Below are 14642 nucleotides of genomic sequence, written 5' to 3' on the forward strand. Positions count from 1 at the left end.
AGTTACAGATTCAGGAGTCATCAGTAGAAGTGAAGCTTGCTATGAATGAGTTTGTCCAGAGAGATAAAATAAATGACAAAGACAAAATTCCATGGAAAGACACTATATAAAAGGTAGATAAAAAGAAAGAGACTGAATGAGTCCTAAACATAGCGGAAGAATTTTGTGAACACTTGTCTTAAGAGTCAGCCAACGGGGAACAGTTTCATGGCTGATAAAAATATGAAACAGAAGTACCAAAAACAGTTCATTAGACTGACAAACGAGGATGTTAGTAGCTATTTTAACAAGCTCTTCAAATGTAGTAAGATGGTAGAAACCAGAACTCAGTGGTTTGAGGAAAATGGGGAAAGGTAGAAAATACATAACTACTTGGAGTAAAACAAGATAGAATCCTAAATGGGCAGAATTTTCTTTACTCTGAACCTATAGAACATACATTAGTAAGGACAAAGATTAGAAATCTACTTTTATGCATTTGAAAATATTTTTCTATTGTTCACTTTTGTATTTCTCTATAGATGGAAAAGTTTGTAAGTTACCTACATACTCATTTTTAAGTATATTTTGTTGATACAATAAAATAATAGCTGTTATTAGTTGTGATTTTGTTGTCATTTTACTGTTCATAGTTTTGATCTTCTTTTTCTTAGATAAGGCCCTTTAACATTTCATGTAATGGTTTGGTGATGATGAACTCCTTTAACTTGACCTCATCTGGGAAGCACTTTATCTGCCCTTCCATTCTAAATGAAAGCTTTGCTAGAAAGAGCAATCTTGGATGTAGTTCCTTGCCTTTCATGACTTGGAATACTTCTTTCCAGCCCCTTCTTACCTGTAAGGTTTCTTTTGAGAAATTGGCTGATGGCCTTATGGGAACTCCTTTGTAGACAACTGTCTCCTTTCCTCATCTTTAATCTTGGGTGGTGTAATTATGATGTGACTTAGTGTGTTCCTCCTTGGGTCCAATTTCTTTGGGACTCTCTGGGCTTCCTGGACTTCCTCAGTCTATTTCCTTTGCCAGATTGGGGAAGTTTTCATTCATTATTTGTTCAAATAAATTTTCAATATCTTGTTCTTCCTCTTCTTCCTCTGACATCCCCATGATTCAGATATTGGAACACTTAAAGTTGTCCCACAGGTTCCTATGCATCTCTCTCTCTCTCTCTCTCTCTTTTTTTTTTTTTGTAACCATGCTCAATCAATTCTGTGAGCATCCTGATTATCAGTGTTTTGAACTCTGCATTAGATAGGTTGTCTATGTCCTTGTTGCTTAGATCTTTTTATGGGGTTTTTATCTGTTCTTTCATCTGGGCTATATTTCTTTGTCTCCATGCACCTGTTACTTACATGGTAAGGGGTGGAGCCTTAGGTATTCTCCAGAGTGGGGCAACACTCTTTGCTGTGTTGTTTTGCTGTCTGTGGTGGAGGGGTCAGAGGGTGAAGATTGCTGCTTGCTCCACTCTTACCACACTTTCCATCACTTCTCTAACTTCTCACAAGAGGTTGCGAACTCCGCTGTGAGGGTGGCAGTTTCTCCCACCACCAGAACCCCCACAGATTTTTTTACATCCAGAGGTTTTGAGTCTTTAGTTTCCCATGCTGAAACCCTGGGTTTCACAGTCTGTCTCTCTCCCCAGTTGTTCCTCCAGGCTTCTCTATACTCGAATGTGGGATCACTCTCCCTGGTCCACCAGGGTCCTCTCCTCGCTGGCTGCCATCAACCGGTCTCAGCCCCTCCTGCCAGTCTGGATGAATAACTCCTTGGTTGTTGGACTTCCATGCAAATGATTTTCTGGCAGTTCTGGTGGTTCTTTGTTTTTAAATTAGTTGTTATCCTTCTTTGGTTGTGCGAGGAAGAAAAACATTTCTGCTTATGCCTCTATCTTGTCCAGAACTCTGTGTATGCATTTTTAAAGTGTACAATTTAATGGGCATTAGTACATTCACCAATATGTGCAAGCATCACTATAGTCAATTACAGAATGTTTTCATCACCCCAAAAAGAAATCTACACCATGTTACTATCATCTCCCTGTGCCCAGAGTATGAATCAAGTTTGTGCAGATTTCCCGTTTTGTATATTTCACATGAATATTATTATGTGGTCTTTGTGAGTGGCACCATTTCCTTAGCATATTTTTATGGTTTATCCATGTTCTAGCATGTATCAGTACTTTATTCTTCCTGTGTGTGTGTTTTTTATTTGAATAAATGTGTAGTGAATAATTCATGTAATGGCTAACGTATAAATTATTACTATTGTCAGTGTGGATTAGGAAGTTGTAACTAACGTTAAATTTTGTGATAAATAAGATTTGCTTAATTGATTTTTCAGTGTTCTTTCAAAAAATGTACAATTAATTGTCAGATACATATAGCACAAAATTAGTAATAAGTGTGGCAGATATCTACTAAAGCTTTCAGATAAAATATTGCTCTAAGAATTTTTTCAAAGTTTTTCTTCAGGTCATTAAATTTTTATCTTGTTCTCAGCCCAGTATATAAACTTCAGGTGTTAGATAATAATTTATCTGGAATTCCTGTTTGTAAGGAATATTTTCAGACAGTACACTAACTGATCATTACTGAATTAGAATTTAGGGATCTAAAGTTGTCCTCCGTAGAGGTTACACTCACTAACATGATTTTATACTATTTTTGTGTTAATGTTATACTCATTTTTTAAAATTTCATATGTATTAAATATGGATAATACAGGTAACTGTATTAGATTACTAATGAAGGGGAACAAACCTATGGATTAATCCTGACAGTGGATTTTTTGAAAAGTAATATGTGTTCTGAGGAATATCATGTAATTATTCTGTGTTTGAAATACTTTGTAAAACTACTTTTATTGAGGTTAATGTTAAGTTATTTTATTTCTTATCTGTTGTAGATATTTGACCAAGGTTATATGGAACATTGGGAAAGGGGTAGTCAAATGGAAGCATTTTTTTCTCTTTTTTTATTTGCCCCTGGTATACCAGCTGTACACACTTTCTCTAAACCAGATTCTAATGTAATGACTAGAACACTAATAACTAAAAGATTTGTTGCCTTTTCACTTTAACTTTAGGTAGTGGGCTACTGATTAGTTTGCTTGAGATCCTTCTTTCTATTATTTCTTTAATACAAGACACCATGTATTTGTTCCTTTTTTAAAGTTTTTAATTACAGGTGACATAAAATTTTATATTCTATTCTGGTGTACAACATAGTGACAAAACATTTATAGAACATTATATTGGTTTCTTTTAAAGCTTATACTGTAACAGTTTCAATAAGTTACCTACTTTTAGGGCCATGTGCTAAACCTTATGCCGTAAGAAAAGTAATTTGTGGATCTTCAGTTGAGTCCTATGTGTGTCCTGTATTAATAGGTTATATTACATGTTATATGCATCATAGATCATATGTATTATATTATTAATATATTACCATATTAATTTCTGGCTTATGTTCATTACCAAAATATCCAGCCTTGATTATAGATTTGAAAATTTGGGAGCTTGGACTGAGCTATACTGGATTTGGCAGGAAGTATCAGTCTTAAGAACTTGAGAAAGTTACTGACTTTATATTTCTAACAAGTTCCGTTTTTTTAGTAACTAAAAGTTTAGGAAACTGAGAAGAACTTAATTTAAATAGTAAATGGTTCAGGTAAAAGAAAATCCTCTGCAACCCATAGATCTACATGCAAAAGGAAATAAAAGCCTGAATTTATATTATTGGCTAGTAAAAGTGTTAGATGTTAGATTTTTGTTTGTTTATGGAGACAACAAATATTTTTCCAATGGCAGTACATTTACTAAAGAACACTTTACATATTTTATGCTTGATATTTAGTGCTGACACTGAGAGCCAATTTAAATTCACTGTTTGTGAATGCTGAATAAGTTGCCTGCCTCAGATACCTTTATTTCCCCCCTACAATAAATGTATAAAATATATCAGGAAAATTATGGAAAATTATATCTTCTCAAGACAAATTGACCCTTAAGTTAGGTGAAAAGAGAATCTTTTAGGTAATTAAGTCCTGTCAGGGGGAAAACTCTGTGAAGTAAAAATTTCCTATCCTCCCCCCAAAATTAAGGAAAAAAATATTAAAAGACCTCTGGATGTAATAATTTCACTAATCCCATGCAAATAATTTGTTGAACTCCATTCTGTATAGTCCAAATCACTATGTAATGATAATTGTGATTAATACTATTAAAGAAAAGTATGCAAGAAACAGAATCTAAGAAACAATATAATAAGTTGTTTTAGGCAAAGGAAGCTGAGGAAGGAAGGGACTTGTAAGTGCAGAAATAAGCCAAGACGATGAGTTTTGCAAGTAAGGGGCAGGAGGTGAGGCTAAAGAAGTAGGTAAAGACCAGACCATGCTTGCCTGATAGGCCACATTGCAGATGTTCAAGTCTAAGCTAAGAGCATTGGGAAACCTGTGATAAATGTTTAACCAAGGTAATGACGTGTTCACGTGTGTTTTGAAAAGATCATTATGGATGTTGGCCCTGGCTGGTGTAGCTCAGTGGATTGAGCGCGGGCTGCAAACCAAAGTGTTGCAGGTTTGATTCCCAATGAGGGTAAATGCCTGGGTTGCAGGCTATGACCCCCAGCAACCGCACATTGATGTTTCTCTCTCTCTCTATCTCCCTCCCTTCCCTCTCTAAAAATAACTAAATAAAATCTTTTAAAAAATCATACCTAATTTTAAAAAAAAAGATCATTATAGGTGTTTTAGGTGGAACAGATTTGGAGGGAATAAGGGAAGATACAGAGAGACAATAAACTTTTTGTATTGTAGCTAAGCCACAGATTGTGACTGCTTGGATCTAGGATACTGGCAGTGAGAACAAAAGAAAAATAGGTAGAAGGTAGATAAAATTCGTAGTAGCAATTAACTGTATATGAGGATTAGAAAAAAGGATCATAGCAGGCCAAAAATGCTTCTAGTACAGTATTTTGGGTGAAAGGTGGTGCCACTTACTGAGGTGAGGGATAGTAAACAAGGAACAGATTTGGGGGCAAAGTTGAATGTTGCTAGAATGTGTATTAAAAATGTAGTCCTGTTTTCAGCTTTAGAGTTGAAATCACCACATTGGCATGTTTTTCTCTTGATTTTTCAACATTTTAAACATTTTAAAATGTATGGTCAAATATTACTCAGTTTTATGAGGCTTCTTTTATGCTATAGAGGGAGGATCAAACAGGGCTGATGTATATAGACTTTCATGCAGGTTAAGCAGGGAACTTCATCTCTATTAGAATTTGAGAGGGATCTATGTAACATTTATTTGGGAGGAAAATATTAGCCTCTTGGCTTAGTTTCCTTGATCTATAAAGTTTTAGGAACAGAATTGAATGATCTGTAAAACCACTTCTAGTTTTAAGGTTCTGTGAGTTCCTTGTTTGCGGATTCCCACCCCCCCACACATGTACATGAAATTTATAGTGAGCACAGGAATACTCTCTTGAGCCAAGTTCTTGGTGTGTGAGCAAGAAGGTCCTTTGGGGAGGGGTACTATTAATGTGTTACAGCCTAAATGCACTGAACAAGGAGCAGTGAATAAGGAGCACATGGAGGTACTCCTTAGAGTCTTTATTTATTTTACACGTTTGAAGCTTTTGGTTCATTTTGATGTTTATGGGGAAAATTCCCAAAGTCTTAAAAATATGTAATACAATAATAATTTACAGAATGTTTTGAGAAGTCCTCCCCTTCTGAGTTAGAGTTAGTAATGTAGTTCATACTTTTCTGCTCTAGTTCCATCTATATACTAGCTTTGGATTCCCATAAGAGTATTCCTGTTGTTACTGGCATTGCATATTCTTTAGAGTACTGTTTCTATGAAATTCAGCATGATAATAAATTCATGACTCTATTTTGTCTATTTTCCTGCAACCCCTTCTCATCTTTATTAAGTAAAGAAGTAAAAACCAATATGTTCTTATTATCCATATTCAGGATAGGGCAACAATAAGTTTACAGTTGTGAGTACATGAAACAGAGTTTATTTTTGTATTATTATTTATTAATTATTGTTATTTTCCATATAAACAACTATAAACCTACTTTTGCCCCACCCTATATTTACAGAACAGACTCCAATATAGTGACAGTAGATGAAAATACATCTATTTTAAGAATGGCAACATGTTAATAGTTGTTGAAATTGGGTGATGGCTATCTTGAGGGTCATTATACTGTCCCCTCTACATTTGTGTATGTGTGAAATTTTCCATAGTAAAAATTAAACTAAAAAAGTTATCTTTTATTTTTAAAAGCATTACTTTTTAAGAAAATTATTAACATTTATGATTATTTCAGTGTTAAGCTTTATATATAAGTGTCTTCATATTTTTTTCAGGGACAGAATGATGCTGTTGAAATTGGAACAAGAAATTTTAGATTTCATTGGTAATAATGAGTAAGTCCTGATATTTAACAAGAAAAGAAATTGTCATCACATTTATCCTTGATTTACTAAATTAGTTTTTCTTCCTACTTCTAGGTCTCCACGTAAGAAATTTCCCCCAATGACATCTTACCATAGGATGCTATTACACAGAGTAGCCGCTTACTTTGGGTTAGACCACAATGTTGATCAGAGTGGGAAGTCTGTCATAGTAAACAAAACTAGCAATACAAGAATGTAAGTATTAAGAAATGTAGGTATATGTCATGTGTGTGTGTGACAATATTTTATCTTTTTACAGCACCTTTCATCTAAGGTTTTCCACATTTTAGCTAAGTTGCATAATAACCTTACATGATTGGATCAAAAATACATTTCGATACAAAAAATACTACCTATAATGAGGTAGATGAATGAGGACTGGTTTAAAAAACAAAAGCAAAAAACCCCTGAGAGGTCATAATATCAGATATTTAATAACCATTCTCTTATGGATTTTTAAATTAATGTAATTTAGATAGCTTTGTCCAGCCTCAGGCAAATTGGGGTATAGAGGGAATCAAATTTTTACATCATCTTCTTTAATCTTTTACCAATTTACCATCCTTTGCATCTCTGTTTCTTCTCTTTTTCTGCTATAAATCTCAAGAAGGTGAGTCTGTTGGTTAATACAGTATTAACCATAATGTGTCCACTTTCTGGGCTATATATAATTTATTGAGAACAGTTTTCAAGGAGTTAGGAGGAGCCATTTTCTTTACAAAATGATAGCTTTATACTGTTGTTAAATAGATCATCAATCCTGGCATATGGGAGCAAAAGGCCCAATGCAGAGGCACCTAAAATTACTATATGTAAATAACACCTCTTCTGCCTATTTGTAAAACTGATCCTAAAACAACTAGTTGAGTTCAGCTAAAATTTATGTTTGGTAGTGATCTGCCTATCAGTAGAATTTTCTATATTAATTTCTATGTGACAACAATGAATTTGTGTTATTGAACAGCAGTTAGCTTCAGATACCAAAAATCATGCTTTTTAGTTCCTAATTTTTCTGCCTTTCCTAAAGCTAGACTTCTCTCCGGGTCTTATCTTTGGACCATTCAACTTGAATGATTATATTTAATTCACTTACATCTTTTCTGTTATAATGGCCTTTATCCTTAGAGCTGTCATTTTGTTCACTGAAACTAAATTGGTTTTCTTCCATTTTAAATTGAAGGTTGTCAACAAAATAGATATATTGATGGAACCTTGTATTTTTAAATGATTGTTTCTACAACTAAAATTAAATGAATGAAGATAAATGCCTTTGAAAAGGATCCTATATTTGGGGTTACATTTCACCTGCAAATGTGAATCTGATTTAATTTTTCTCTGTCCATCCTTTAGTCCTTTTTAAAGTATCCCCATCAATTAGTTTTAGTTACATCATGGCTAAAGTAGGGTAGTAACCATAACATATGAGCTGGAATGAAGGTGAATAGAAATCTAATTAATCTAACCAATACCTTTCAGAGCTGCTGGATACCCAAACACATACACATTAGCAGGCATTTTGACAAACATTTCGACTGGTGACTCTCTAAGGTTTTCAATACAGTGTAACCTCAGTTATTTGAATGCTGTGAATGATGTCATATAGCTTTAGGGTTCTCTTCATTAAAATTGCCAAAAGTTTAGCTAAACACTAAATGTTTATGATGTACTAAAAGAAGAATGGATCAATAGCATAATTATAACTAGACATTTCAAATCATTGAAGTTACACTGTATTCTTGTGTCTTCTGCAATATGAAGAAGGTTGTAAATCAGAAAACCTTAGAGATCTGCTCCACATTGAATAAAAACAAACTTACCTTTTCCTCCCCGCTCCAGCCTTGAACCAGTGGTGTTGTGGATGTCAACAACCCAGTGTCCACTGGGGTATCTCAATGGAGCGGGAAGTTGGAGATTGCAGGGCAATAAATTCAGGCATCTATAAAGGAAAGAGGTAAGACAGTCTTAAGGTTAGCTGAAATGCCTGCTAATGCTATTTGTTGTGGGAATCCAGCTGCTCTTAGAAAGGTTGCCAGGCCCTTGGTTAAACCTCATAGTTCACTTTGGAATAACAGTCTCTCCCCCAAGTAAAATCTCCTTGAATAAGAAAATGTGACTGTAAATAGCTACAAAAATAATTGCTATAAGTAAACAGGGTAATCATGTGACAGAAATAAACAACATACTGCCTTGTCAGAACTACATAGACAATCTCTCAAACTCCTAAAGAAAGCAGTCTTTTTCTTATCAGTTTGGTCAATAAAACTGTTTTTCTCTATATTGTCCTCTTTAATTCTGTCTATAGTTTTATGTGGAGATCTGCTCTCTGTTTCACTTACCTAGTACATTTTAAAATAGAGTTTCGTCAGCTTACTTACGTAATTTTCATTTTAAATCTTATTTTGTAACATTTGACAGGTGGTAGATATTACTAAAAATTCACTAGGTGTAAACAGATATTGACTACTATGTATAATGAAATACCTGGTCAGTTAGTGGAAAGTGTCATTCAAGTTTATTTGGTTTAGAAATTTACTTTATGATATCCAAAATATGTTATGTGACTATATAATATATTCTTAACTGTATGTAAAAAAATAACTACTTGGAGGTTCAGTTGGACTTTATAACCTCTGTATATATTTTTACATATCATATATTTCAAACAAATAATTCCAATTTTCTGAGAGAATAATATTAAGTCACAAGAGTGTTGGGTAAGTTAATTTGAGCGAGTGAAATTTTACATAATTATAATTTTCCAAGGGCCAAAACTTATGTCTGTCTTTTGGATCTCAATAGAACTTGCAACATCTCCATAGAGGAAAGACCAGTCAGCCATAAAACACAGAAATAGCATCTGTTTGAGCGTGGTTGGTAGTAATAATAATATAGGTGTAGTAATTTATAGTTTTAATTTGAACATGTCACCTAAAATGTCATATGGTATGCTTCAGCATGATATTGACATGTTACAGAATCACAAGCTTATAATTTGTAATAAAAGATTTTGTGATAAAAAGGGAGTGTTATTTGTGCCAGACCTATATATTAAGGTTTTACCATCATTGCTTTAACTTACAACATTAACCCCCCAAAAAGAATTTTTCTTTTGTAACTAGTTTCAGTTAACAGAAAATGATGTGGACACCAGCTAGCAGAATCCAAGGCATTATGGATGAGACGAGATAAATTCATACGGACCAGTGAAATCCTGTGGAGGAAAAAAGATGGCATGGCCACTCTCTCAAGGGGAGAGTGCCCCAACCCTTGCCTTGACAAGCTTTTATTGGCTTTCTAGTAGCATACATCAAAGAAGGTTTTCATTTATTATGCCTAGGCTTGCTTTAGGTAATTAGTTTTTACAGATAGCAATGGAAAGGATGTTACTGATTACTTCTTCCAGATTAACAAAGAAAAAATGTTTGCAAATGCAAGGGAACAATAAGAGTAATTGGTCTGGTTACACTTCAGTCCTTGGGAGAATTAGCACAGACTTCAGGAAGTTACTTTAAAGATATGCGGTAAGCACTTGCTGCCTCAACTCAGAGTGAGGGAGTTTTAGCAAGAGCAAGTCTCAAAGCAGCCTAGGTATAATGCACGCCTGATTTCCCACTGGAGAAACAATCCGTGGGTTTGGCTCCTGTGGGCCACAATGCACCTACTGGGCTTTTCAGTAGGGCTGAGCTACAATTGCCATTGTCAGGCAGATCAGTTCCCTATAATAAAACAAAGATGCACCCAGCTATAATTAGTAATTCTTAACAACTTGGTTGCATTTTGAAAGTAGTCTGTCAAGTTGTAGTCAATTCAACCACAAAATATTTGATTACTTTCAATTATATAACACCAAACTAGGTACTATAGAAGTATAACATGATACTGTGCTGTTCTTTTTTCTTTGTCCTAGAATTTCTTCTTAGATTTAGAGGAGGCAATGCAAAGAAGACATCTAGTATTTGGGTCTTACATACCAGGGCTCCAACTCTGGCTCAGTCATGTACTTGGACAGTTGCTTAAGCCACTTAAGCCATTTTACTATTTTAAATGCTGTTGATTAGTTCATCTTCAGAATAACCTTATGAATTAGATACACTATGACTAGGAAATATAAAAGTTAAGTAACTTATGCAAATCCCAAAACAACTAAATTGGTAAAGCTAAATATTTGAACCTGAGCAGTCTGATTCCAGAGTCTACACTGTATTTCATAGGGCCTTTCATACATATCATGGGATAGTTAATATTTTCTTAGAAGATTATTATAAGGAGTAAATAAAATAACATAAGTATTGCACTAGTGAGGTAGTAGCTCAGTTGGTTAGAACATTGTCCCAATATGCCAAGGTTACAGGTTTGATCTCCATTCAGGTCATTTACAACAAGCTACCGATGAATGCGTAAATACGTGGAACAACAAATCAGTGTTTCTCTTTTTCTATCTCTGTAAAAGCAATAAATTTTTTTTAAAGTATCTTTTAGAAAGAAATACCTAAGTATCTGTTAATGGCATCAGTGAGCGATAACTTGTATTACTTCTATTAGTTTTTATAAAATGTTATTATTTACCTTTTCTGTAAATGTTGTATATTATCTTTTTTGTTCCCTTGTTTTTGTTTTTTAGACCTGATCAGAAATTTAATGAACATATTAAGGATGATAAAGGTGAAGACTTTCAGAAACGGTATATCCTCAAGAGAGATAACTCGAGCTTTGACAAAGATGATAACCAGGTAATCTAGCACTATTAGAGCATTTTTATATGTACAGGATTTACACTAACAGATTATTTTCCCAAGAATTAATTGTTCTCTTTTCTTTAGATAAGAATACGTTTGAAAGATGACAGAAGAAGCAAATCTATAGAAGAAAGAGAAGAGGAGTACCAGAGAGCTAGAGACCGTATATTTTCCCAAGATGTATGTATTGTTATATTTAGCTATTCATGTAAGAATATACACTAATTGCATTGTAGGAGCTCACTCCCCCTTAATCTACTGATCACATTTAAAGCACATTTGTTACATATCAAGTCACTTTTTAGAAATACTGAGATCTGTCTTGTTAATAATTTAACAGTATGTAAAATACTATACTGCAGCAGTTATGTAAGTTTTTCAAAAGAGTAATAAATTGATGACAGGAGTAATATACTGGACTGAGTCTATAGGTTTTGTAATTTTTTTTTGGCTTGTGATTTTTTTAGAACATTGGTCACTGTCTACAAAATCATGTATACTCTAAATGCTACTTGTTAGTGCACTTTTCCTGATAAATAACTTGTTTTTTCTTTTAAAATAATGCCAATTGATTTTTTAGATTAGTATTTGTTTTCTACTTTGTAAGTGATTATATGAAACAATTCTTTTAAAGGGCTAATTATTTTATGCATACCTTTGAGAAGAGAATCAGTTTGGTTTTACCAGTACCTGTTAGGTACCTGTTCTGTGCAGTACTAGTTACTATTCAAGGATATCTGAATGTATGTAGTTTGTGTTAATACTGCCAATAGTAGACATTTCCTCTCTATTAAGAAAATGAAGAGTAAATAACATTAAAATCTACATTATCAGTTAAGAATTTATAATATTCCTTCAACAAACTTTGTTGAACACCTATAAATAGGTGCTATCCTGGGCACTGTAGAACATACGCATGGATAGTTACAATAGTTTATCCCCCAAACAGCTTATATATGGTAGATACCATCATTGTTTTTGTTTTACAGATAAGGAAACTGAGGCTCCAGGAGGCTAAAGTAGCCAAAGATCATGCAGTTAGAAAATGACAGTTGGGATTTCAACCCAGGTCTTGTGAAATCAGAGCCTAAACAAGATGTATTTCTCTCTAGTTTGTAAGAGAGATGAAGTCTCTACCCTTGATGAGTAGCCAGACAGTAATGATATGGTGTTTGATTTGTATAGAGACATAAAGGTTAAATGGGGACACAGCAGAGAGCACCATAAACCATAATTAAGAGATGAAAGTTAGCTTCCGAGAGGAGATTTAAACAATACACTTGGAAGTGTATTGGACTGAAGTGTTCCAAGTAGAGAATCAATATTTGTATAAGCCCAGAGATGAAGGACAGTTTGAATTGAAAGATTCAGAGTACCTTGATTATAACTAGGTGACATAGGAAATGAGGAAAGTTTAGATTGGAGAAATAAACAGGGGGCAGCAGATGACTTGACCCTGAAAGCTAGTTAATGTAGGTAGGCTTTTACCTAGAGCAGGAGTCAGCAAACTTTTTCTTATAAAGGGCCAGATAATAAATGTTTTAGATATTTCAAGCCATATAGTCTTTATTGCAACAACTGAAGTCTACCTTTTTAATGTAAAAGCAGCCATAGACAGTACATAAATAAAAGGGTGTGGCCTTGCAGGTCTGCCATAATTTAGTGAATCCTGGTAGCTGAAAAACTACTTAGAAGACTGTAGTAATAATAGAAGCAAAAATGATGGTTGCCTAAGCCAGCTTCATAGCATTGGGAAAGCTGTGTTGAGGCATACCTGCATATTCATTGCTACAGCCACAGCTGAAGTACAAGTGATCAAAATATTTGTTGAGTGAATGAGGTAGAATCTACAGACTAGTGTATGCCTTGACTATATAATAATAATAATGGGTTCATGTGTTTGGAAGATAATATTTTAATTTCAGATTTATTTGTACCACAAAAATGAATGGCTTCAAGATGTATATCTGTTCAAAGTAACCATAGTGTCTCCAAGCCAAAAGAAAAAAATCCTCTATCATGTATTTGTATACTTTTATCACCATGAAGATTTCTTTTTGTGGGGGGGAGACACTTTTTAAATATTAGTACACAAGATTTTTGTTGTCATCATTGGTTTACAGATGGCACTGTGTATTTGACAAAAGCTCAACTTTGTACATCTGTTCTTTCTTTCTAGTCCCTGTGTTCCCAAGAGAATTATATTATTGACAAAAGGTGAGGGAATTTTTAACATTTGTTTTGGTAACTGTCTGACTGATGCTAATAAAAATAAAAATATGTTATTAAAATGCCAACAGAATCCAAGATGAGGATGCTAGTAGTACTCAGCAGAGGCGCCAGCTATTTAGGTATTGTGAGCATATACTTTCGTGCCATATTGAAAAATTAAAGCAATTTTAAAATTCTTTTTGTTTTTGTCTCTATTCACTTCAAAGATTTATTTCTAAATTACAGAGTTAATAAAGATGCTTCAGGGAGATCAACAAATAGCCATCAGAGCAGCACTGAGAATGAGTTGAAATACTCTGAACCACGACCCTGGAGCAGCACAGATTCAGACAGCTCGCTCCGCAACTTCAAGCCTGCTGTAACCAAAGCCAGCAGCTTCAGTGGAATTTCAGTCCTGACAAGAGGTGATAGTTCTGGAAGCAGCAGAAGTGTAGGCAGGCTTTCAAAAACAGGTATAAATATCTTGTCTAGATACATGTAGTCAAAACATTAGTTTTCAATGTTGTCTGAGCAATTTGTTTCATATGACTTATGTAATTATCCTAAAATATAAAATTCCTATCCTGTCAGCAGTGCATTAAGCACTTCCAAAGTACTTAAGAGATAATATATTTATTGACATTACAATTCATTATCTGTGTGAGAGATTTAAAAACATCAATTAAATAAGAATTCTCTATTGTGACATAAATTTAGTCAGATCGACTCAATGAAATGCCATTTCTTGAGTATCCAGTGGTCGGAAATTCTTAATAGCTTATTTATAGTTGGAAGGCATGGTTACTCAACTAGACTTATTTAATAGTGATTGCATTTTCAGCCAATACTATTATATTAATTATTGATTGCATTTTTTGCATTTACCATTCAAAAATGAATAACATAGCTGAGAAGTTTTTGAAGAACTAAAGAAAAATAATCTGATGTAACTAGTATGAATGAGTGGAAATTTCAGTAACATCCTCATTCTCTTAGCTTATTTGCATTGAGAGTAAATAACATTTAGACTCATTACATTTTCTCTTTTTATGAACTGGTTTCAGTACTAAAAAAGCTCATGTTTCTCTTAGGATCCTTATAGATGCTTATTTTTATCCCAAAATAAGCATGAACATTAGAAGTGGCTCCCTCTTTTTAGCCTTTTTGGGTCAGCCTAAACATTTGGTGTTACAACATGAGAACATCATTTAGACACTACCAAATTAAA

At 34.0% G+C, this 14642-nt stretch overlaps 1 protein-coding gene across 13 annotated transcripts in view; it reads left to right on the top strand.

Moving 5' to 3' along the window:
* R3HDM1 (R3H domain containing 1) overlaps window positions 1-14642 on the top strand; it is a 217335-nt gene that overhangs the window by 110097 nt on the left and 92596 nt on the right. For 11 of the 13 annotated variants that reach the window (XM_036023664.1, XM_028511033.1, XM_036023669.1 and 8 more), the window contains 7 exons: window positions 6378-6437; window positions 6522-6662; window positions 11089-11197; window positions 11288-11383; window positions 13383-13420; window positions 13504-13554; window positions 13661-13887. In XM_036023664.1, coding sequence (XP_035879557.1) covers window positions 6378-6437; window positions 6522-6662; window positions 11089-11197; window positions 11288-11383; window positions 13383-13420; window positions 13504-13554; window positions 13661-13887 — 722 coding nt within the window. Of the gene's footprint in view, window positions 1-6377; window positions 6438-6521; window positions 6663-8278; window positions 8419-11088; window positions 11198-11287; window positions 11384-13382; window positions 13421-13503; window positions 13555-13660; window positions 13888-14642 lie in introns of those variants that run through there. The other 2 variants (XM_036023667.1, XM_036023675.1) reach the window with 2 other exon arrangements.

Source organism: Phyllostomus discolor, chromosome 4 (genome assembly GCF_004126475.2).
Source record: "Phyllostomus discolor isolate MPI-MPIP mPhyDis1 chromosome 4, mPhyDis1.pri.v3, whole genome shotgun sequence".
Lineage (NCBI taxonomy): Eukaryota > Metazoa > Chordata > Mammalia > Chiroptera > Phyllostomidae > Phyllostomus > Phyllostomus discolor.